Source organism: Acanthaster planci, linkage group LG08 (assembly GCF_054643075.1).
Source record: "Acanthaster planci isolate LZ-2023a linkage group LG08, COTS_SCS, whole genome shotgun sequence".
NCBI classification, from domain to species: Eukaryota; Metazoa; Echinodermata; class Asteroidea; order Valvatida; family Acanthasteridae; genus Acanthaster; species Acanthaster planci.
The window spans coordinates 10965012-10991681 of NC_141784.1; the positions used below are offsets into that span (position 1 = coordinate 10965012).

Sequence of the window (26670 nt, forward strand, 5' to 3'; positions counted from 1 at the left end):
CGACCTCCTTACTGCCAAGAGTGAAAGCCCTCTTCTTTCATTGCCCCAATTCAAACATACCTGACGGAACGTCAATACTGCACAGCGGAATCATGATGTTCTTCAGCGTTTTGATGATGTCGTCAAAGGGTGCCCTCGCCTGGCCGGAAAAGCTGAAGCCAAATATGCCATCGACGACCAGGTTGTAGCTCAAGTCGATGAGGCTGCTGGAAGGGAGATAGGAGAGGAAGGGGATGTCCATGTTCTTGCACTGCAAGCTGAGGTTCTTGTACAGCTCAATATCCTTGTGTTTGGGGTAGTAGATCGATGGCAGGTAGCCCTGTGGGGAAGAAATGGTCGTTGACATGCAGGACAGGGATAATTTCAGAGGCACTTCAATCACTAAATGCTGCTCGTTTCCTAACACTCCAGTGAGACTTTGGCTGGAATGAATGAGCCAGTTTGGTATTCCAACAGCTTGTACCCCAAATAAGGCTGTGTCCGAAACGGGCTTCCAGAGCTATGGTTAGGTCTGTTGTCTGCACGTTTCCATGCATTTCCAATGGAGTGAATACCAAGACCTAGCTCTAGAAAAGAGATTCGGACGCAGCCTAAAGCACCTCAGGTCATTCAGGAACAACTGGTGTACAATACATAAGGTCTGCCTTATCAGTGTGGCCAAACGCCAACTCGCATGCATGCTTCGTTTGCAATTGACCATACCTTTCAATAATACTAAACTGGCTCACTAGGCTCAGACAAACAATATGTCAGATTAAGACCTGGCATATTGTCACTAAGAATTAAACCTTTTTACATTTGCATAGAAGCCTCATACAAGAACAAGAGATAGTATATCTCGACATAGCAATGATGGCCCTTCCATGGGGAAACAATGCGTGTTGGCACAGGATCATGTGCGAGTTGAGCAACCATTTGACCTACATTTATGTCCTGATGATGTCCAACTTGGTTTACATACTGTACATGGGTTTTTTACATAGAGTCAGGTGGGATGACGGACTCAAAGCGTAGGAATATGTACACAGTGTGCATGTAATTGAAGTAATATGATGTCATCAATACACACATGTACCTTGGTCTATTTCTGTTGGAATGTGCAGTCTTAGCATGTGTGCTGGGTGCCCCAGTCTTCTCTTCTCCAATTTGAGAGGGCATGTGCATTTCCACACAAAAGTGGTCAAGATGCCAAAATAATTTCTTAACCCTAACACTCCTCAGTCCTCCAACAGGTGAAGGATTGAGGAGGGTTAGGGTTAATAATATACACAGTTCTCAGGATCTGCTGAATGGAGCCTGTGGGGTTGTTGCTTGCAGTTTGTGGTAGCTGGTTATGTTGATTTTCTTTTTTTTTTCCTGTTAGCACACACTATCCCACTTTCTATCTCGTCAGAACATGGGTACTGGTACTTACAAACAGCTTGAGGTGTCTAGCACAGACCAGGCCATCGCCGCCGTTGTTGCCAGGCCCACAGCACACCAGAACTGTGGGCTCCGCCTTAGTGAAGCTGTTGAGGGGATAGGCTTTGGCAATGGCCGTGGCACAGCTCAGCCCCGCCAGCTCCATCAGCTGCTCTATGCTGTAGCTGTAGGTGGAGACGAGTTCCTCGTCAATGGTGATTGCTTCCTTCTGACTGCAGAAAATGGAACAGGATGTAAGGCAAGTTTACATATGGACCAATACACGTACCACCTTGGCTTTTGGGTAGGGGGCCCTAGGGGCAGCGGATTAAAAACTTGGACTGTTGTTTTGGGAATATATTCCATTTTGCCCCTTCCTCAGAACCAAGACTTAGATACATCACTGATGCAGTGGTAGGGTTAATGGATCTGTTTCCATGACTTCCAAGGCATCATGAAGTGTAACAACTGGAACCAAACACTCAATTCCAAGAAAAGTATCCATTACGAATTTCTCCCATTTAAAAATCTTTCAAATCTCCACATCCTTTTCGAAGAAAAGATTAATGGCAGCATGTCTCCTTGGGGATATAGGTATCTATCCAATCACTCAACATCTAACCAATCCAGACTTGCCTGTACAGGTGGTCAGAATATTGACTTGGCATTGCCCCACCAATGACTATGCCACAGAACCACAGGTCAACCATGGGCCAGATAAGTTCTAGTTGCAGTGAATGGCTCCTCTGGGAGTATTTTACACAAACTGGTCACAGAAAATTATAATAAGGGGGAAAAAGTGGCCAACATTTACATGTACACAGTAAAAGAGTTTACCAGTACATGTGTACACAACACTTGTGTAAATACACGTACATTGTACATGCACAATGCAAATACACTTTGTAGAAGTACTGCCTGTGTGTTCTGGGATCCCATCTCGAGTAGGGATGCTACATACATTGTCCCAAGTACTTTTTGCTGGGTTCTGAAAAATATAGGTCTATTATGTACAAGTTTATAGGTTTCTACAAGGTATGAACATGTTCCTTTTCCTTTGTATTCACACTTTCAATTGTCTATTTTATTCAAGGTGTTTGTGGGGATGGAGTGGGATGGTGTTCATTTGCCCTTGTATATTTCAAATGGTCTCAACAATTCTATCATGTTTGTATAGATTTTTGATGCTGCATTTTTCGAATAACACACCAATGTTGATTCGACTCCATAAAACCACAAAATAAACAAGTATTTTACTCAAATTCAACTATTTTTTTTTATTTTGAAAGAATAAAAGTAGGTAGTATAGCTTCACTAATATTTACAAAATCAGAGATGTGATATAAACACACTTAATTGAGGATGCAAAACCATACAGCAAATGTGAGTCCTATTTGACAGTTTTACCAAATTGGAAATAAATTCCAACTAGGGAATAATGAACTTCATTTAGTTACAGTGGCGTAACTAGGGTGCCACAGCTGAGGGGGCACCTGGGGGTGCACAATTTTTTTCAGGGGGCACTGAAAATAATTGAACTAGATATATATATTATTTATTTCAAAACTTCAAAAGACTCCGAACACTTTAAACTACTATAGTAATACCAGTTTAAGAAAACAAAGTGTGTTGTCTTTGTAAGATGTATATAAATTGGTGAACTATTAAAAATTTTGTCACAGAAACAGTTTCTGTAGCACATCAGTATAATTAATCAAGAAACACGAGAACATAATAATAATAACCAGTTTTATATAGCGCCTTCAACTAACAAAAACTGACAAAAAAAGAACATGGCTATACAAGAGCACAATACACAAACAACACACCTGAATTATCTTAATTAATACTAGAACAAACAAGTTATATAACCATAACCAATCTGAGGTAGTTCGGATGACAATCACTGTCACGCATAATGCATAATAACAGATTGTCCTGATTTACCTTTTATCCTTCTCTGTTTTTTTACTGAGGCTTGTCATACGGGATTTTTTTACTGAAGTGTTTGTCACAATATGTTGGTTGCTGATTAATTTTTCCCGAATAGTTTGTTAAGTTTAGTAAGTTCTATTCCATAACTGGATATCTCTGGTGTATGGCCTCTCTTACAATATCTGGCATTTTCTTTGAATTGATTACTGCTTGTTCGTTGACAAGGATATGGTACTTTATATTGCCTGGCCCTTAGTGTGGGTGGTTCATCATGGGATAGTGGCAGGACGACTGGGGAACCATTTGTTTCTTCACTCTTAAAGTAAAACCATATTTATATGACTTATTAGCAAATACATGTAGATGAATGCATGTTTCTTTCAATATCCTGTACAGTCAACAGCACTTTAAGACTTATATTTTCTCTGTATTAATCTCATAATACTTTTTTATGTTGCTTTTTCGTTTTCCTCTTTTTCATAGGTTGTTCATTGGAATCAGTACTTTCTGTTAAAGGAAATCCCAAAACACAATATAAACATCAACAAAATAGTCAATATTTAGGAGTCATGACAAAAATCAACAACAAATTGCATTCTGAGTTTTTAAATGTATTAAAAATGCATTTGCAGATTACTTCTGTGTATAGAGTCCAAACAGATTTCATTAACTAATATAAAGATAACAGAAAACATATCCAAATAGTTAAATTAAATCAAACACTAGAGTCACCTTGTTATCAAATTGCTCTCCTGGTTGTGAAAACTGGGTTTCCACAGAAAACTACATTTCATGACTTTTCCAGGATTTTTTAGGAATGAGAAGCTTAAAAAATGCATGACCAAGATGTATGTAGGAAACCCTAAAACATTTATCTGAGTAATCTTTACCTGAAAAAGGAAATGTTTTCAAGGTTTACTGCAGTTCCATCTTGCAGGACAAAGGTCCTTTTGAAGGGATCCACTGTTAGAATAGTGCCATTGTGTCCATCACTTGTTTCAACCTGGTCCCCTTGCTCTCAAAAACTGTACTGCTTCCTTTTACACTTTTGTGACAGTGATTTTTTTGTGGCTTGCCTGCGGTTTTCTGTAACAAAGATATATGATATTTGTTGGCTGTAATGCTCACCCATGTGAAACTGTAAAATATTCAAAGGTAGAAGTCTGTGATTTATGAAGACGGGACGACTTTTCAAATATCTTTCTAGGGTTTTATGGCATTTCATTACATCAACAGGTAACAATTTTTTACATGTACCACAGAAAACTTGCCTACCGCAAATATTCCGATTTACTAATCCTTCCTAAGTGGGTTTTTTTCAGAAACATGTACAGTGCATTTACAAGGAAATAACAAATTTGTTATTTATTCATTAATTCTTTGTACAAGTACCGGTATCTTTTGGAAATACATATTAATTTTTAAATCATATTGCTTTCGGATATACCGGTAGACCAGCAACTGAATGTTAAAATGGAAGATGAGCATGTTACTTACGTCTCTGATGATACTCTTCATAGGGAGGTACTGGATGTCTTACGGAACGTTCATCCACCCAGATATCATGCCCAGTATATCCAATAAAACTCGCTAGGTATGACCATTCTTCATCTTTGACTACTTTAGCTGCACACCATCTTCCCAACTCATCGAATGCCTGGACGCGACTTCCAACTGAGAATTTTCCTGTCATTTTGCCTTCTTTAGAAACTGAACATTTTGAGAACTGCACCAAGGCAGTAAAATGATGGATGATGAAGATGAGGAAATCACCTTAACCTGGCCCTTATATGGCAGCCAATTTACTCTTGGAGACTCCATCATGAAAGGAAAAAAGGCCTCAAAATATTTCATTTTAACTGATGACACAATTATCTCGTTGATTTTCTGACTGCAAATGATTACTTTGTTAAAAATTGCTTTTTTATACGTGCACCAAACAATGAACTCTAAATTCTTATTTTTTGATTTTCATATCACTACGCACTGACTGAGCATCAAGCCAGCGATCAATCCAGCAATGAATGACCACAACCAGCAAAGGATGACATAAATCTGTCATTCACTTTGTACCAAGGACTGGTACCTTTGGCAGAGGTCAAAAGCATAGGACCACTGGTTTATCACCACAAGGGGGCAATAAAAATTGTCCACTTGGGAAAGCTGTCATTTCAGAATGGATGTGTTCTTTCCGAGTTAGAGAGGTCTAACTCGGATTCGTTTAAATGGGAGAAATTCGTAATGTCAACTGTACACAGCATGGTGTTACAGTCGGGATTTGATTTCCAGAATTTCTAGGTCAGACTAGCAGGTGGGGGTTATTAGCTTAACCCTCTGGAGCCTGAACCTTAATCCTCCTGGGCTGCCATCCTAACCTTTCTACGCCAAGCCCTGTAAAACTGTTTGTATAATGAGTGAACAGGCCTGTGCTAGGACACTATAAATTGGGTAGATACTCCCATGCCGGGTTCTCTGTTGACCATACCACCACGGGCAGGCGAGACGCTGACAGCACCGATGATCCAGCTACTACCGGTGTCCAAGTCAAGCTACCTTAATGGACCCGCTGGGCGTGGCCGTCCTTCCCAAACTTCGAATCATCGTGCTGGTGCTCAAGGCTACCGCTCCATTACCCTGAACTGTACCTGCACGGGTATGACATCTATCTGCCGTGGGTATATTTGAATGTTGAGCCAAATAACACTGGGTCGCCCTCAGGACCAGCGGGCAGTCAAGTCCCCCTCGTTGGACGTGGACCACACCTCGCAGCAGCCCTTGCCCAACAGTCAACAGTGCAACCTGGTCTTCCGTGTTTTCCTATATTCACCGGGCAATGTCTTTGTATGTATATCTGCCGATACTTCATTTAGCTTAATTGTATAAAGTTGTATTAAAATTATTTACTCGTTCATCGCCCCATGATGATTGAAGTTGATTCATTATTAAAATTAATGCACTTTCAGTTATTCTAATTCAAGTCAAGCTTCACTGCCTTGATAATTGCTGGTTGTTGAAAATGTCCTGTTTTATTTGTTGGTTCTTTCCTCTGAAATTATTTTGCTGCCGTGTACGACGGATTGGTTTTTTTTTGTTGATCTTTCCACACGTAACGATGGTCATTAGGAACAAGACATATACTTCAGTTCAACAGTGTTCCATTTGTTATTGGAATGTAAAGTCTCTTAACTTACAAATCTTCTGATCTACTTATGTGGGGGGGTTGATCCTTACATTTCACCAGACAGAACCATTTCTACTTCCAGGGTGTGGAATATTCAGCCAAACTGAACGATATAAAAATGCCATCAACCAACACGAGGAAGTTTCTGAAATTTATTTTGACTTAATTCTTCCTGTGTGACTTAACATTAGGGATGTTTCAAGGGGGGAAACAAAAAACCACAAAACTCCCTCATAGTCTCGATAAATAAAGCCAAAGCTCCAGTGAACTGTTTTTTAGGGGCAAGATTTCCCAGGAGGGAGGTGGGGTTGGGGACACTGTGGAATGCTAAGCTAATTACATGCACATTAGGAGAACAGGCACACGCTCAGAAAGAGTGCATGACCAGTCACGGGTGCATCCTGTTACAGGTTAATGAATGAGCGACCCATGAGTTTTGATACCGCAAATTGGATCTCCATATCTCTCTTCCGTCCAAAGTTTCGGGCTCGTCATCCAACTGGCAGGGGGAATAATAAATGTTGTTCCATGTTTTATACATCATCACAGCACCAGAAAGATAAATTTTTTATGCAGGGGCAGGCATTTCCTGGGTTTAAATTAGAAACGTGTTACAGGTATTTTACATTTGCCTTGACAGTATGAATTTTCAAAGTGGGAGGTCAATAATCATAAAATATTGGAAGACAGATTTAATTTGAAACACTCTGAAATAGGCAAACTAGTGACACATTAAATTCACACCCCGATTTTGCCTTGATTTCATTTTATCTCTCCTCTTTACGGAGGGGGGTAGATGTTGTTATGAGGGTTTGACATTTCTGTGCAGAGGAGTCTAATGCATTTTTACGAAACGTGACTTGCTAGTACCTCTTTTCATTAAGTCTTTCATCAAGTACAATGTATCAGATGCCTCTGCTGGCTAAAATTCTACTGCAAAATCCCCTGAAGCTGTGAACAAAGAATTAATTTTTCCTAGGGACGAGACCTCCACAAGAAAAAAAACAACTCCAAAGATCAAAGATGTACAGTAAAAGTATCACCTTGTCACCTTTCAGAAGATGCTTTTGCTGACGACACAGGTAAACATGCATTGCTACCCTTGACATGCTGAAATCAAGAGCTCCCTGTAATGCCGCTATTGTGGCCTTGGAAATAGAAGTGGGGGGAAATTTTTGTCCGGCCACATCCAGCATAAATTGACAAAACTTTTCTATTTACTTGTACTTAGAATACCGCGCTTAAATCTAGAAACTCCAGACTGGATTTAGCAGAACTGCAACAAAAGTAGTGTCTTTTTAGCTTGACATCAGGGTTGTGCACTGCACATATATGACCAATGCCAACTTTAATCATTGGGAAAAAATATGCAGTTTGATAAATTTTACCATTTGAACAGTTATAAACAATCTATATTATGTGTGAAATGAATTACTTTAATTTTTTGTCTGTACCAACAAACTACTTCATCAAAATAAGAAAAAACCACCTGGTTAAAAAAATCTTTGAAGCTGTTGTTTGATCTTCAGAGAGGGTGCTTCTGAAGACTACCTGGAGATGAAGCATGAGTTGAAGCATCCCCAGGGAAACACATGATGGAGCTTTACCATCAAATTAGTAACCCAGGCAGAATATTTGCCATGCCATCATCAGAACGGACGCTTGTCGTCCCAATGTCTGCTGTGCGGCAATTTGGATCAGTTTATCTAATGGTGACAAATGGTGCAGGCATACAATGCAGGCCCATTAACGAAAAATAAAATCTTGGTGCCAGGGAGCAAAAAAACCATAACATGTACATAATATGATAGTCAAATTTATGGCCACATGTGACACTCATTTGTTTCCATTTTTAGAACTCAGTCTCTTACTCGAGTACATGTATCTTCAATTGAGTGCTATACCTTCAAATCAAAGTTATGAACATGTTAATGCATGAAATGTCAAGATTTTTTTTTACTTCTTAACAGGGAATTATTTTTTCCCTGTGTTCAGAGTTAGTCTAGTTGCTGAACCTGATATTCCCCACACATATAAAAATTATACGTCTGGTAGACATCACAGGCCAATGTGACGAGATGCCATGAAAGATATTAAAGTCTGGGACGCTGCTGGTGCGTGCACGTCAGTGAGTTTTTATACATCATTGTCAGGCAAATGTGGAAGTGCGTATTCAAAGGTGCCATAGCCAAAACAATTTGTAAAGTTGTCAGAATCGTGGGGCATGAGAGGAAATCAATGGGTATTTCCATACACTAACAACAGTTTGCAAAATTCAGCAAGAGTTGGTTTGGAAAGGTTTGGAAAGGTTTGGAAATAGGAGGAAGTCCACCTGTTTGGTCATGTGACTGTGGCAGCTCCCTGACATAAAAATTCCTCTCATTAGTTGGAGTCATTCAGTCGTGGAAATAAACAAGTTGAGAGTATGATTTAGAGATAACAAGGAATGAATTTGATTTCATACACACGTATTTCAACCACCCAGCTTTTTCTTGTTTGACAAACTCTTCTACACTGAATAAAACTGGCATTTACTAACAAATCCAATTTGATTAACTCCTGATGATTAAAAAATTCAGATAACTTATTCTGTAAAAATTGATACGACATTTAGTTTTAAGTTTAGAAATTCAGAAAAGTGCAAGTTTGATTTTAAAGTTAGCCTTCGATTCCAAAACACGAATACAAAAAACAACACAAAACAAGAAGAAAACTGAGCAATACTGGCTGAGTTACTTCCTGCTCCCCCAAAATATCAAAATGAAGCAAGCTAAAAACAAGCCACCAGGGCTTGGATCACTTCTAAAATTATCACCTGCTCAAAGGCCCAGCAAAAAAAGTAAAAAAAAAAGTCAACTGTAATGCAACATGACACTGTGACATACATGTACACCTGAACACATTTAATATAGGCAAGATTTCAGCAACGTTTTGATTACGCCATCGGTTATGCTGTGTATACACCTACCCAGGCGTATAGATATGTTGGTGTCCGTTCCGATAAGTTTCCTGTGCCTGGATGATTCATTCTGGTGTCTTCCCCTGGTTGTCACAGACAGCGTTACTTTCCAAGCAGGCAGGTGCCAGAATAATCAAGGAATCAGCAGACTGTGCAAAATGGTGATCTGGGCTTCGCGCTTCAAATGGCCCATGGCCCATTTCAACTAAATGCACACGTTAAAGACACAATTTTTGAGAGATTGGAAAAGTGCCTGACACATGTATCAGTATTTGACCTGAATAGAAATCCTACATATTACAAAATCTCAAACATGTCTGACATTCATTTTCCCCAACAATTTGTGTCTTTCTGAAAAACAGCTGACAGCCACTGTTCCTGTTCCCAACATAAATGGGTCAAGTTCATTCAGTAGTAACAAAAGTGCATGGAAACCCTGTTGGAAATTATGTAAATTTCATCTTTCAGTTAGGTAACAAGATTTTTCTTCTTAAAATCTACATATTTAGATGTGTTTAGACATCTATACAAAGTGAGAAGTATGTGGTCCATAAAAACTGACACCTTTCAGATAGCCACACCCTTCAAATGGACATACCCTTCAGGTGGCCCTGCCCTAAAGGGTAACCACACTTTATCCTGATTAGCCAACCAGTCTTCTTTGTGGTTCACCAATCATAACCGAGTCAATCGCATTCACGATCATGCTTTTGTGTTAAACTGTATTATTGCTTTTATTTTTTTGAAACTGTGATTGACAAACTCCAGTTTAATCAACTACTGTGTGCTCATATACCTTTTGATTAAATTTTATGTACATGTACAAGTCAACCATTGCAATGTAAATGGTCATAGTTCCTGAACACGCAACAAGATATCATACAACCAAAAATACCTCTGTAGAGCAACTGCATGAATAATTTGTTTCTTTTTAATATACGTAGCTCGAGTGCACGAACACTTAATTACATTTACTCGTAAAACCACCTGCATGCTTCAACATTAGTATCATTTTGGTACATACCGTACATGTACTAGGAATGGCACCAGTGTTAACAGGTAAAGATACAAACAGATCTCATAGACTCAAAAAGAAGAAAAAACTTGACGGCTGCAGATCAATTCAAATTACAGCACAACTTTAGTCTAGGGTCTACCGATCTCGGTGATTCATATGCCTAGCCACAGGGGTGGACGAAAGCCATGACACTTCACAGCCAACATTTTGAAGACTTGTTCGTGTGGGCTATGAGCAGCGATTCCTACTGCCAAAGGATCTCTTTGAAACCCTCAGATTATTTACTCAGGATCTGGTAGAAAAAATTGCTGACAAGACAGGGCAGGCAATGGGGCTCCAAGAGGCAAGACGTATGGCTGATGGAGGTGGGGGGGTCCGGAAATGACTGGAGGAAAAAATAATGTTGACAGAGAAAGAGAGAGGTAATGATAGCAGCCTTTTGAAATTAATTTCCAGTAAGATATATCTACTCATGATTGTACTCAAGCAGGATGTTTGTGAGCAGATAGCGATACGGTTGGCAAGCACCGATTGCCTGTGGGGACTCAGGAAGGTTGGAGCTGATGTTTTTGACAGGATATCAGAATCATCATCCACAAAGTCATTGTCACCGTCGTGATGATGATGATCATCATCAGGTGCTGTCTTGGCCATCTAAGTAAAGTTCAAGTCCGAGCACGTATTTCCAGATCTTGAGTTGTGCCTCCTTTTGGAGCCACACAAAAGAGCAGTGGAGCTCAAGGATGAGATGAGAGGTGCAGATTTTGTTCGAGAGAAGATTGATGCTGACTGACAAACGAGGTTTGAGAAAAGAAATACAGAGATCGGGAGAAATTTCAAGGCAGGACAAAGAAAGACAAGTGAGGGAAACAAACCAAACTTAAATAAGCACTCAGCAAGACTGTTGTTAGCAAAGCACTCTTTTCCACTGGGCTATGCCCCTATGCAGGACACTTTTCTCCAATGGATTCTGTCTGAGCAAGAAACTTTGCTCAAATGGCCTCTGTTTTTAAGCAAAACATGTTGCTGAAATGGCCTCTGTTCCTGAGCAAGACAGTTTGCTGCAGTGGCCTCCACACAGATAAATTATGTAACACCACATGACCATGCATTAACTTCAAAAGACAAGGACCTGATACATGTACATGTACACTGTATTTAACACAGTGATGTTATGTATCCTACATGTATGACATGGCAAAGCCACATGGTATAGTTACTCTATACTTTCAGGTGAAGAGACAGATGGCATGTACATTAATAGTGATGAGTATCACATATTTCAGCCATGAGGTACATTCACTTACTCAGGTGGCACTTAATGGTGTGTAACACTGTATAATCTCGTCAAAGTATGGGTTAATAACTGGGTAGGATGGGCCTGCACATCCAATAAACAAGCCTTTGATATGTTCTTTTCCCAGCCCGCAAACCAGGGAGAAGGCCTGGCAAACTTGCCCAGGGCAATTGCTTATCAATAATTATGTCGCATGGACTGACAGACTACTTTCAATGAGGCAGTATTGCAGCAACAGGACACAGCCACGAATATTCTTCCTCCAGCCTGGATAGAAATTGAGAAGCAAGGATCATGGTCCCACTCTCTGGAGAATTACTGACGACACAGTTAATGTTTATAAGAGAACCATGCACCATGATGTGACCCCGCTAGTACACTGCACAAGTATGCACTCAGTCACGCTACTGTTAAAACTCATCACAGGACAGGAAAAAAACGCAGCTGTCCAAACACAGCAAAATCTGCCTTTCGTGTTTTGATACATTGTCCATACTTCCTCTAGAACATTTTCTGCCTCATGAGAAAGTCTGACATTGACGGATTGAAATGGGATTTTCACTTTTGTGTTTAGAGTTGCGTTCTACGTTAATTTCAATGGGCGTGTGCAGAGAGTTGAGCAAAGTACCTTCTGCTTTAAGAGCAGATCAAGGCGAGGAACCTAGGACGACAGACACACTGCAAGTACTTTTTTTTCCAAAAATCACACACAGAAAGTAAAATAAATCTTGAAAATATCTCCCCATTCATTTCCTTTCTTCAATGTGGCCTCCTACGTGTTAATGCATAATTTAATATTTCCATCGAAGGTGAGGGGGTACCAGTATTGTATAATTTGGACAAAAGGAGACAATCCCTCAAACAGAAACAAAACCCTCCTGGTCTAGACAAAAGTCTATGCATCAAACACAAAAAGTGAGTCATAAAATGTTCTGCTGTCCTGGGAATAAATTGGGGCTGGGGAGAGAATTCAGAGTACACAAAACACTTCTTTATAAATAAATTCAGGCACAATTTTGCAGTTGCAGCTGCATGCATTAGATTAAACATTCAGATATGCACATTTCACATCTACTGTACTCACTCCATCTGCTCGGGAGAAAAAAAGGTCACATTATCTTACTGGGTGAAGCAGAATACTGCCCTAAGCTCAGAGAGTAAGGTAAGCTTGTCCTCAAAATGAGCATTCATTACTGAAATCGCTGTTGCAGGTGCCATGCTCAAGATACACATTCTCTTGATTAGCATGTATGTATCCTGCAGCGATCAGACGCCAAGCTTTTTAGACCGATCATAATCTCTGGGTAATTCAGTCGGTCAGCCGAGGTTCCCTGATTGTTCCCTGGTTCAGATACTCGGGGAGGTCTGTAAGCTGCCTCAGCCTGTAATGCAGCGCATCATCCGATGCTCAATCTGGATCTGAAATGATAAGGACCTATAAGATGCCAGGAGTTCTTTAATTGATACGGTTGATTATGTTTGGGAGATGTGTCATACTGCATGGAAGCTGGCATGTTAGGATTGTCCAAAAAAAACACAAGTTTATAGCAATCACAAATGAATAAAAAACAATATGTAGCGGGCATAATATGAAAATTATGACACCTGCTTACATTATTTATTTGTTTACTAGTTTACGCCATTTTATTGTCAGCCAACCAGTGGAGATAAGTGCGTTTCCGGCTAAGTTAGCGAAAAGTTTTAACACGCTGTACAAAAATACAGATATCCTAAATCTAAAGGATACATATATTTAAAAACAACAAGAAAAACCCAGGGATTCTGTTTACACAAGAAATTAATTAACAATAAAACTAAATGAAGGGCGTAGCTTGAAGTTGCGTTGAAGTTGGGGATGACTGGCCCTAGCTTCCCTTGGTACTAAGCTGGGGAGCCTGCAGTTGAAGAACTTGCGGTTCAAGGGGGCTTGGATGAACTCTGAGGGCCGTTGGCTATGTGCAGATGGTGTGTAGGACTCGATGCACAGTCTCTCCTTCCCCGGCTTGGGTAAATCAGGTGTGGGGAACACAATGCATGCGACTCCGCTTCAAGTCACTCCCTGTCCAGCAGTACATACAGCTCGATAGGCTCACTGAGGTTACCTTGGTGCCTCAGTACTAGTGGTGTCTTTGCCTAGAGCAGGACAGGGACGAATATGTAATTGTGGCAGGTTCAATGCAAGGAGAGATCACAGAGACAACAGAACAGTCTCTGTGGAGTCCAGTAGCCAAGTGGAGTGAAATACTAACTATACTAAGTAAAACAGTTGTATGGACTACCAAAAGTGAAAGTCCCTTTAAAACACTACACTGTGTGTAAGGTTGTCATGGTTACCAGTGTCGGTCAATGCCTTCGTCCACCTGGGTACCTCATTTGTGTGTGTGGGTTGGTCTACACAGAAATGACTAAGGTGCTACAAGGACACTATACCAAGACCGGTGTCTTAGGAATTACAAGGTTACAAATGTTGCGGTCAAACTTTGGAAGTCTGAGTCCGGGAAATACGAGTGAATCATAATCAGGAGGTAAAAGTTAATTAAGATTAAACATTAAAATGTCAAAGTTCTGGGCAATCAAATCGATTTAAAGCAAAAGGAATACACATCAAAAGATTAAACACACGGATATAAGAACTGAAGTAGAATAAAGAAAAACTAACTATTGAATATATGGAACTATGGTAAAAACTAGATAAAGGTGAATCAAGTCAAATGATTGAAACTTATCAAGTAATAAAACACAGAAGAATGTTACAAATTCAAAGACTTAACTTGTACAAGAGGGAAATATCCCTCTCTTCACTTTAGTCAGGGGAATGTAATTATTCAATGTATGCTAGAAGAAATATATCATAAAAACCTAAGTAAAATAATATTATACAAGTAATCCTAGGAATCACGTCTTTCTAAATTAAGTTTTACTTTATTTAGACAAGTCGCCAGAGATCTTTTACATGGAAATGGTAAACTTCCAAATCAATGGAAACTCATACAGCAAGTTAAATTCATTCAGTATTCTGGGACTAGGAAGTCAGAATGTTTGGACGGATTGTGCAAGATATCGCAAAAGAAATGGTGTTTGTACCTGGAAACAACAGAACCTTAAACAGATATCAACATGGATAGAACTTCTAAAATAGACTTTGGCTTAAATTAAGACGTGCACATTCTTTTACTCTTTCAAAGCATTCTCAGCCAAAATTACAATGACTGCAATTCAGAAACGCAATATGATATTGACCTATGACGACTTGGTCTAAACGTTGAAGAATAGACACTTCAATCTAGGCATAAAAGTAAGACAAAAGTATCATCAAACTCACCTAGAGCAGGACAGGGACGAATATGTAATTGTGGCAGGTTCAATGCAAGGAGAGATCACAGAGACAACAGAACAGTCTCTGTGGAGTCCAGTAGCCAAGTGGAGTGAAGGGTCACTGGCCACTGAATTTATCTGCTCCTCCTCAAGGACTCTTGTGGTTGGTTGCAAGTTCTGCTACCAACCTGCCCACACGCGCTGCCAAGCAACCCACACATTTCTAAGAAACTGCATGACCTAACTCTGGGGGAGTTAGAATTTCAAAAAAATGGGGGGCACAAAATTCATCCTATTACATTCTTGCCTGCTTTCTGAATGTCGTCCCGACATAGGAAAAATAAAAATCACCGTTTCATCTCTCAAAATAATCTATGGGTTTTGTGACCCACATCCAACACGTCCAACCACCAATACCAACTTTGTCTGTTCCATTTTAACACACGAGACATCCATTTACTTTCCACGAACAATGTCAATTATTGCTGCCAAACACATTTCTTTGGTTCGTTCACTTGAAGTATCGTCCAACATGGTATAAAGAAAGTCTGCTTTGGCTTTCCAACCTGGTACGTTTCCTGACTGTGATACAACTTGTGCATTAGAAAAGCCTAAGCGGTCAGGGGGTTTGATTTGTCTTCGCGGTCTTTGTTTCACAGTGTTCCGAAACGGAGCATTCCCTGCAGTGTCACTCGCCTGTAGCCTGCCTGCACCACTTGTACCCTGTTCATTATCTGAGTCTACAGTGCAAGATATATATGGGTCAGATTTCTCACCTGATGCGGGGGGCTGTTTCGAATGACTTGCGGGAACCGACAGCGGCAAAGAACTGAAAGGCAAGAGCAAATTCCGATGGAGTGTTCGAGTCAAACCCTCACCCTGCTCTTGCTTTACCACATATACTGGGATGTCAGGATTAACCTGTTTTACTACCCTGTATGCATTCTGTTCCCATCTATCAGATATTTTGTAGTTGCCTGTTGGTGCAACCACTCTCACCAAAACTCGGTCCCCTGGATGCAGTACTGCAGCTCTCAGATTCAGATCGTATTGAACCTTGTTTTTCATTGCACACTTGCCTGCATGAGCAGAAGCCAACTTATAAGCAGCTGAAAGGCGTTCACGAAGTTGGTCTGCATACATACTGTGGGACGCTTTGGATGGTTGTCTAGATTCCAGGCCAAGGGCAATGTCAATAGGAAGTCTGGGGTGTCTCCCATACATGAGGAAATAAGGGGAAAATCCAGTGGCGTCATTCCTCGTTGCATTGTAATCATGAACCAGAGGTGCCACATACTTCTTCCACACAGCTTTCTTGTCCTCAGGCAGGGTGCCAAGCATTTCTAAGAGTGTCCTATTAAACCGTTCCACTTGGCCATTACCTTGAGGGTGGTATGGCGTGGTTCTACTCTTAGTTATGCCAGTCACTTGACATAGCTGCTTAATCACCTCAGATTCGAAACCTCTTCCCTGGTCGGAATGTAGACGACCTGGAAAACCGTAGTGTACGATGAAGTTGTTGAAGAGGACTCGGGCTGTAGTCTTTGCTGTCTGGTTTGGAACAGGAATGGCTTGTGCATATCGACTAAAATGATCAGTGATGACGAGGACGCTGGACTGGTCCTCACCAGATGACTTCAAAGAAAGGTGGTCTATACAGACAAGCTCCATTGGCTCACTGGTCTTAATGTTAACCAGAGGTGCAGAACGCACGGCGGCCGGGGGGAGCTTCCTCCGAATACACCTGGGGCATGTTCGTATTCTCTTGTCAATGTCGTTGGCCATGTGGGGCCAAAAGAACCTTGAACGAACTAGACCCAGGGTGCGATCACGACCAAAGTGACCAGCCTCATCATGGAGTGACTTGAAAACCATATCATGATGAGTTTTGGGGAGGAGTAGCTGAAAGAGTCTTTCACCATCGCGCTCCTGACGTTGACGGAAGAGGACATTATCACGAAATATCAATCTGTCCCAATCCCTCAAGATTAAGAGGACGTCACGATCTTCAGACCTCTTCTGTTCTTTGTCAGGGGGGTGACCACTTTCTTTGTATCTGATAACTCTTGCCAAAATAGGGTCACTCTGCTGATAGTTCCTCCATTCTTCCATGGTTACCCTAGGGAAAGAGCTCTGCCCAGGCCACAGGGGAGGATCATCAATAGCAGAGGGCATGGCACTGCTTTGCAAAGCAAGTGCCTCGACTAATGGAATATGAAGGGTAGGGGATTCCCCAGTGAAGTTTACACTTTGGGAATTGACAACAGCCTGAAACACCTCACTGTTTATTGTCGCCATGGTGTTACTCTCTGCTGGAGCAGAGTGGGGACGGCGAGATAGGCCATCTGCATCTCCGTTTTGCTTTCCCTTTCTGTATTCCAATGTGAAATTATATGCAGAAAGTGCAGCTAACCAGCGATGGCCAGTGGCATCCAGCTTTGCGGTTGTCAACACATATGTCAAGGGGTTATTGTCAGTCACAACCTTGAACTGGTTTCCGTATAGGTAATCATGAAACTTCTCTGTGACTGCCCATTTGAGAGCGAGAAATTCTAGCTTGTGGGCGGGGTAATTCCGTTCACTCTTGGACAAGCCCCGACTAGCATATGCCACAACTCGCTCCTTGCCATCCTGGAGCTGATAAAGTGCAGCTCCAAGTCCAGTGAGACTAGCATCTGTATGCAGAATAAAAGGTTGGCTGAAGTCTGCATATGCCAGTGCTGGTGCTGTTGTCAAGTGTGAAATCAACGTCTCGAAAGATTTCTGACAATCAGGGGTCCAAGTGAATGGTGGCACTTTTTTATTACGTGAGGAGCATGACTTACGTTTAGCGGGGAGGCCAGCTGTAAGCGCATGTAGTGGCTTGGCAATTTTCGAATAACCAGCTATAAAACGCCTGTAGTACCCAGCAAACCCAAGAAATGACCGGACATCCTGGTGATTCGTCGGTGTGGGCCATTCCTTCAGAGCGGTTACTTTATCGGGGTCAGTTTCAACTCCATCTGCAGAAATTACATGTCCCAGATACTTAACAGAGGTCCGAAACAACTGGCATTTAGATGGCTTCAGTTTCAAGCCGTGTTCCTGAAGTCGCAGGAGAACTGACTTGAGTCGTTCAAGGTGTTCTGTGAAAGTACGAGAAAATACAATGATGTCATCAAGGTAAACAAGGCACGTCTTGAGATTGAGGTCACCAACGCAACGTTCCATTAGTCTCTGAAACGTTGCTGGAGCATTTGTGAGGCCAAAAGGCATGCGGTTGGCCTCATAGAATCCAAGGGGGGTTGTAAATGCAGTCTTAGCCTTGTCTTCCTCTCTTACTTCAACCTGCCAGTACCCAGACTTCAGGTCCAAGGATGAAAACCACCGTGCTCCATGCAGGGCATCAAGAGTTTCCTCGATGCGAGGAAGTGCATAGGCATCTCGGATAGTTCTCTCGTTCAGTCTACGATAGTCTATACAGAACCGAAGTGAACCATCCTTCTTCCGAACAAGCACAACCGGAGATGCCCATGGCGAAGTAGACTCCCTGATTGCACCTGCATCAAGCATATCCTTAATCAGTTGACGCGCTTCATCATACTGGGATGGTGGAATCCGGCGGTGGCGTTCCTTGAAAGGGACATCGTTTTTTAGCTTGATCTCATGTTTTACAGTTGTCGTGTGACCGAGGTCATTGTCATGAAGGGAGAAAACCTGTTTCCACTCCTTCAGGAAGTGTTTCACTCGGTCTAAGTTCTCAGCTCCTACTGGTGATTTCGTGAAGTCAAACTGCTCCAGAAAACCATCAGTAGTCTTGTTCTCAGCCGAGTCAGGCGAAGCCACGTCCAGAGCATCAAGTGGATTGATGACAGTAACGTGGTTTGCCTTGCAGAGGATGGACTTTGGACTGACTGTCAGTGGCTTTAGTGTTAAGTTCCTGATAACAACAGGAACACCTAAGATTGTAGTCTGTGGTGGGAGTGTGGCCACCGAAGGAAGGACTTCCAAGCCACCTGGTAAACTGGTGCATGAAGATGCTTCCGTCACCACGTGGCACTGCATAGCGAGCGGACTTGATTTTATGTAACCATTAATGACAACTGTGTCATTTGGTTGTACGACAACATGGCTGTTACCTGCTGTCTTCACCTCCAAATCTTTCTTATTGGGTTTATAGGTCTTCAATGACTGTAGAGCCAGCCGCCAGGCTTGCGGCAGGGCTGCCTTCTGAGCGAAGCGTGTCCCATACGCTTGCAAACAGTGGGACCTACACTGAGCAATTACATTGGTGCCAACAAGAAGAGGTACATCCATGTGATAGGGTGTGTCGGGAACAATAAGGGCTAAAGTCCAGTACTTAGCTGAACCTGTCTTGAAGTGCAGGGGAAAAGAAATTTCCACTTCTATGTAACCCAGAAAGGGGACTGATGCACCTCCAGCTCCTTGCACATGCAGCAAATTACTAAGGGGCTTGATAGGAATGTGAGGGAGGTATTTCTTGTAAAATGAATGGCATATTGTAGTAACCTGTGAGCCAGTGTCAACGAGGCATTTACAACTGACTCCTCCTAGGAATGCATCCGCCTCGTTGGCACTACCGACAAGTCTATGGATTACGCTGTTTGGGTGGATGATGTCGTGCGGGGACTTGGTGTTGCTGCCTGCCACATTCCCCTCTGTGGAGGCAGAGGACTGTTTAACTGTGTTTGGTGGGTGGTGCCACTCGTCTTTGGTTTGGCAGGGTTGCGACAACCTTTGGAGATATGGCCCTGCTCGCCACACCGAAAACATTCAACAGGTTGTTGACGCACAGGGGGTTGGGCAGTACCGGGCTTCTGAGAAGAAGGTTGGGGTGAGGGAGTGTGAGGGGGGTGAAGGGCGACTTTGAGTTCAGCCAGAGTGGAGTTGATGCTGGAAAGTGCCTCGGAAAATGGCTGGTCCGAAGTGGATGAGACAGAGGCAGGCTGTTGTGGGGGGCGTTGTACTTTCAAGGGCCGTCGTGAAATTGACTGGGCTTCTTGTTCGCCCTTACGAACAAGGCGAACTAAATGATCAAAATCGGCGACAGTGTCTTTAAGATGGCGGCAGGCATTTCGGACGTCAGGGTCGCGCAGTCCCCGCCAGTAGATTTGACGGAGGACAGTGTCCATAGAGGATTGGGGTAATCCACCCCGGCGACACGAATCAAAAACCAGGAGCTTCAAGCGTCTGCCAAAGGCTGCTGCAGACTCCTGGTCCTCCTGCTGGCTATTGTAGGCTTTTTGAAGGAGAGCCGGTCCATCTTGGACTGTGCCATAGCTGGCTTCAAGTTCATGAATGAGTTGGGGGATTGAGGCATGGGGGCCAAGTGTCTGAATAAGCCGACTGGGCTCCCCACGAATGGACTGTCGGACATATGGGGCAAGTACTCGTTCAGAGTATGTGGCGTCACGAAGGAGTGACTCCACTTCAAACTTCCAGGTATCAAAGTCCACTCCATGCCCTTTGGTTGAATCGCCCATGAATAATGATATTCGCGGGGGTTGGACATAACCCGTTGGTAAGAGGGGAGGGGGCAGTGGCGGGTAGGCCGGCATGGGGCGCTGGGGAAGGGGACTTAACAGCGGCAATTGGAGAGGGTGAGAGGGATTGTATGCCGAAGTCAGATTGTCTTGAACAGGGCCTGGAACGGCGGTATTAAGCAAGGGTTGGGCCACAGGGATCGGTCCCATGGTCGGTGCTGAGACAGGCTCGGAAGATGTTACTGCAGAGAACGCACCCGTGGGGTGCACAATTTGAGGTGGTGGGGGTGACGTGTTTGATCGCGAAACCAGGGTTGGTGTTGGTGGATGGATAATGGGGAGTGGGGAAACCCTTTCCGCAGAAGGAAGAAGGGACGCAAGAGCGATCGGTTCTGTACCCGGCGGGGGAGGTTGCTTGAATGAGCGCAGCACATGGGGGTGTCCATCGAGGAAGGGCTGTCTATCTAACAAGTAAATAGCATTAGTGGCATCATCCGGGAAGCGATAATGGCAGTGTAAGTATGTGCCATAGTCGGCACTAGAATGATACAATTTGCTAACTGATTGAACTAAACCTGCACGACTCATATGTCTCTGTACCTGCTCTGCAGTGGCTTGACTGGGGATATTGGTTACAAGGACCGTGCTTCTAGTAAAGCGTCTCAAAGGTGAATTTTCCATCATGGAAGCGATATAAAAGGGTATTGTACCAGCAATACAATAATAGATTGGGAAATAAACAAAATGCAAAGAACGAGATTACGCAATGACTGCAAGTAACTAACACAACAAGAGAACTCAATGCTCTACATAAAAAGATTTGAACGACAAAATGGTTAAATCACAGTTGCCAGGTAAGGACTAGGTGGAAGGGTAGCGAGAAAAGATCAGACAATCAAATATATAGCTGTCAACAAAATGTAAAACAAATGATATCAGATAGAATTTGTGGGCTTCACTACTTAGCCGGCGAAGGGTGCATGGAAATGAATGCACTCAATCAATATGACAGAAACGTACAGCGTAAACCACACATCGGGCGCCAATTATGTAGCGGGCATAATATGAAAATTATGACACCTGCTTACATTATTTATTTGTTTACTAGTTTACGCCATTTTATTGTCAGCCAACCAGTGGAGATAAGTGCGTTTCCGGCTAAGTTAGCGAAAAGTTTTAACACGCTGTACAAAAATACAGATATCCTAAATCTAAAGGATACATATATTTAAAAACAACAAGAAAAACCCAGGGATTCTGTTTACACAAGAAATTAATTAACAATAAAACTAAATGAAGGGCGTAGCTTGAAGTTGCGTTGAAGTTGGGGATGACTGGCCCTAGCTTCCCTTGGTACTAAGCTGGGGAGCCTGCAGTTGAAGAACTTGCGGTTCAAGGGGGCTTGGATGAACTCTGAGGGCCGTTGGCTATGTGCAGATGGTGTGTAGGACTCGATGCACAGTCTCTCCTTCCCCGGCTTGGGTAAATCAGGTGTGGGGAACACAATGCATGCGACTCCGCTTCAAGTCACTCCCTGTCCAGCAGTACATACAGCTCGATAGGCTCACTGAGGTTACCTTGGTGCCTCAGTACTAGTGGTGTCTTTGCCTAGAGCAGGACAGGGACGAATATGTAATTGTGGCAGGTTCAATGCAAGGAGAGATCACAGAGACAACAGAACAGTCTCTGTGGAGTCCAGTAGCCAAGTGGAGTGAAATACTAACTATACTAAGTAAAACAGTTGTATGGACTACCAAAAGTGAAAGTCCCTTTAAAACACTACACTGTGTGTAAGGTTGTCATGGTTACCAGTGTCGGTCAATGCCTTCGTCCACCTGGGTACCTCATTTGTGTGTGTGGGTTGGTCTACACAGAAATGACTAAGGTGCTACAAGGACACTATACCAAGACCGGTGTCTTAGGAATTACAAGGTTACAAATGTTGCGGTCAAACTTTGGAAGTCTAAGTCCGGGAAATACGAGTGAATCATAATCAGGAGGTAAAAGTTAATTAAGATTAAACATTAAAATGTCAAAGTTCTGGGCAATCAAATCGATTTAAAGCAAAAGGAATACACATCAAAAGATTAAACACACGGATATAAGAACTGAAGTAGAATAAAGAAAAACTAACTATTGAATATATGGAACTATGGTAAAAACTAGATAAAGGTGAATCAAGTCAAATGATTGAAACTTATCAAGTAATAAAACACAGAAGAATGTTACAAATTCAAAGACTTAACTTGTACAAGAGGGAAATATCCCTCTCTTCACTTTAGTCAGGGGAATGTAATTATTCAATGTATGCTAGAAGAAATATATCATAAAAACCTAAGTAAAATAATATTATACAAGTAATCCTAGGAATCACGTCTTTCTAAATTAAGTTTTACTTTATTTAGACAAGTCGCCAGAGATCTTTTACATGGAAATGGTAAACTTCCAAATCAATGGAAACTCATACAGCAAGTTAAATTCATTCAGTATTCTGGGACTAGGAAGTCAGAATGTTTGGACGGATTGTGCAAGATATCGCAAAAGAAATGGTGTTTGTACCTGGAAACAACAGAACCTTAAACAGATATCAACATGGATAGAACTTCTAAAATAGACTTTGGCTTAAATTAAGACGTGCACATTCTTTTACTCTTTCAAAGCATTCTCAGCCAAAATTACAATGACTGCAATTCAGAAACGCAATATGATATTGACCTATGACGACTTGGTCTAAACGTTGAAGAATAGACACTTCAATCTAGGCATAAAAGTAAGACAAAAGTATCATCAAACTCACCTAGAGCAGGACAGGGACGAATATGTAATTGTGGCAGGTTCAATGCAAGGAGAGATCACAGAGACAACAGAACAGTCTCTGTGGAGTCCAGTAGCCAAGTGGAGTGAAGGGTCACTGGCCACTGAATTTATCTGCTCCTCCTCAAGGACTCTTGTGGTTGGTTGCAAGTTCTGCTACCAACCTGCCCACACGCGCTGCCAAGCAACCCACACATTTCTAAGAAACTGCATGACCTAACTCTGGGGGAGTTAGAATTTCAAAAAAATGGGGGGCACAAAATTCATCCTATTACAAATATAAACAAACGAGAGACCTGAACCCCAAAACCAAGCAAAAATAAAGGAAAACACATACACACACATGAATACAAAAGCAAAATTGACATGTGAAAGGTGAACCAGTTTTAAGTCTCCTTGTTGGGGGGTAGGGGCACAAACATTTTAAAACGTTTATTCTGTTACGTTTGTAGAAACCACTTCTCAAAGTGCCTACCACCCCTCCCGAGGTGGTGGATGTTAGACTTCAAAGATCTACATGTACCTTCTCTATAATCTTAGTTTTTCTGGCCATTAAGAGGAGCCCATCCCCTCAGGGTAAAAAAAAAAATCGGAGAACATAATCAGACTTTCCGAGTTCACCAAAATTTGTGTCATCCTCTCGGGTGTTATTGGACACTAAATCTCCTGCACTGCATTCGCTGAGGCAAGTACTGTATACAAGTACCCATATGTTGAAGATACTGATGATTTGCAACCCTCAGGCTATAAGGGAGGAGGAGGCTACATCTGTCAGTGATGATAGGCAGGCAGAGTATTAAAGAAAATGATGCAGACTGTCTCCAGAAACCTGAGGTGGAAATGAAGGTCCAAGATAAGGCACGTGATTTATATCTTACACAGTTTGTATTCGACATTTGCTGTTTTTGTAATTGAAACAGATATTTCAAAACTGTTCCTGACTGAACGAAGAACAACAAACAGTTTGTACTGAGACATGTACAGCAGTTTCAGATTTTACTGCAAACAAAATAAGAGACAACAGAGATATCACAAGCTGATGTGTCAGATTTTTCTGTATAAAAAGAATGGAGAGAAAATGTTCATAAACGCGCAAAGCCAGATTCTCCAACAAGCGTTGTAGGCACTGTGCCTTTCTAGGGCCTACGCAAAATTTGGGGCTCACAAAAACTTGGAGGGCCTTTGTGCACACTGAACGGTAGGTGTGCTATACATGTACATGTACCGTTGTATCACAAAAGAGCAACCTTCACCACACACAAAAGGAAAGTTCAGCATTGCTGTCTGAATGGTCATTCTGGAAAAGATTCAACTGAGCAGCATGTACATGTTCACTGCTCGCTATGCTCTATCTTAGCTACAACACAACATGTGAGGCTCTGGCATTAACCCAATAGCATGAAATTGGTGTTTGTACACAGGGCCAGCAGAGTATTGATGCATATACGGCCTACGGAAAATTGGGGACCAGGGCCAATGGAACACTTCACCTGGCTCTGGGAATATGAACGTGTAGTTCTATTGATTTTACAGTGTACAGAGGGAATTCCTCAAAAAATTAAAGCAAGCCCAAACTCACGAGAGAAAAAAAAATTTTAGCTTGAGAGGCCGGTATGTGTAACCAAGACAACAAAACAAATCCAAAGAATACCTAACTTCACTGTAGCAGTAGCCTAACATTGACAAACCAATGCACTCCATCAAGTGGCAAAATCCTATCCCGCACTTTCAGCTGGAGTAGCATTTCAACTCAGGTCACGCTCGGCGGCAGGCAAGGGGAAAACAAACCTAATACTCAACATGAAATCTACAATTTCATGCCAGGCTGTCATTCCAAACACACTGGCTGTCACCGATCACACTAGAATGCCCTCCAAACTGGGAAGTGGCTATGCTGTTTGACTGACAATGCTAGCTCAAGGGTTGACGAGTTAAACTCTTAAACACCCTTTTTAACTTTTTAATGGCCCATGAAAAGTGAGAAGGGCCGGTTCCTCACCAAAATCTTGGCTGTCCAACATGACAGGTTTCATTTCAAAACTGGTATGCTTCTAGAGACAAAGGGATAGGGGATTTTCACTAGTTTCTGGGTACACTACGGTAGTAGTAGTAGTAGACCACCCTTTATTTGGATATTTTGCATATCCTGAGAACGGCCCATTGTAAATGTACACAATTTGGCATTAAAACGCACAGGAATTCTGCTTGGACAAATGCAGTTTATGCCTAACCATAGCACACGTGTGTCCATTAATACAACCCCCGTTCTGAGTACAGCAAAACACTCACAGTGTTTGAATGTAGGTACTTGTATATAGCTAGCATTGTACATGTATATGTATCCTGTTTGCCTTGTTTGTCAATTCCCTCTCCCCCTTTTTTATCTACAAGAGTCAGTCATTTCAAACTTATTTTCTACAAGAAGTGCAGAAAATGAAATCTCAGTACACGTTCTTATTAACCATCTAACAAAAGAAGCAAATGGAGAGGCAGTATTTTAAAATGAAAAATTCAAAGAGGAAAGCGAAGCCCCTATAGAGGAAAAGAAAAAATTTTGAAACAGATCATATAGTGCATCAGATATGAATTTTCAGACCTGACTATCTGTGCATGGAACAGCATAATCACTCAGCGGGATCCTGTAATGCAAACAGGGACTTCAATTCAGCTTTCACATTGTGCAAAACGAAATCTCGGCTGTGATGTCTACGGGCTTCATCTCACTGGCACGTATAGAGCAGAAGTGAGACCTTGTCTTTCAGATCACGTAATTACAAGGGTGCTCTGGCAGCATCCAATTGACTCCATGTACACTTGGCAATGCCCCTGTGGTTATGGTGAATGCAAGGGTAGAGTTTCCCCTTCCTGTGCCTAAAGATCTGGATCAGGCTTTACCTTTTTCGTGTTTTTTTCTTCTCTAGATAGATGAAGGTTCTTCTGTCTCATTTTGTTCCTTTTCTTAGGGAGTGAAATGCCTACTAGTCACGCTTCCAGAGTGGATATGGTGTTTTCATAACCAAACAGAACAGGTGAGTCTTGTCAAAGCTGGGGCAGAATTTTTACCAATTGAGTTGGTATAATGAAATAACCATAGTTCTGTGCAAACCCACTGGAAGTAAGACTGTACGTGCATGTTCTCATGGCTTGTATAAGACTACATGTACACATAGGTGTGGACAGCTCTCTTTTGTATCTATCTGACTGTATCTCTAAGACTGAGTATTAAAATTATTAGGACCTCTTGGAGGTTTCACTGGCAACACCACC

The 26670-nt window shown here is 42.0% G+C and overlaps 2 protein-coding genes across 3 annotated transcripts in view; both read right to left on the minus strand.

Annotated features, from left to right (window-relative positions):
- The window catches only part of LOC110989233 (NAD(P)H-hydrate epimerase-like), a 94345-nt gene that overhangs the window by 7077 nt on the left and 60598 nt on the right, over positions 1 to 26670 (minus strand). For both annotated transcript variants that reach the window (XM_022253466.2, XM_022253467.2), the window contains 2 exons: positions 1415 to 1634; positions 61 to 319 (listed from right to left, as the gene is read on the minus strand). In XM_022253466.2, coding sequence (XP_022109158.2) covers positions 61 to 319; positions 1415 to 1634 — 479 coding nt within the window. The remainder of the gene's footprint in view (positions 1 to 60; positions 320 to 1414; positions 1635 to 26670) is intronic.
- Positions 18969 to 23686, minus strand: LOC147798381 (uncharacterized). Its single transcript, XM_087140516.1, has one exon. It carries the CDS (start codon positions 21271 to 21273, stop codon positions 19702 to 19704), a length of 1572 nt encoding a protein of 523 aa, XP_086996642.1. The 5' UTR covers positions 21274 to 23686; the 3' UTR covers positions 18969 to 19701.

Bases quoted from the DNA above. Each gene is read 5' to 3' on its own strand.
- LOC147798381 (XM_087140516.1), bottom strand. From the start codon at position 21,273: ATGATGGAAAATTCACCTTTGAGACGCTTTACTAGAAGCACGGTCCTT.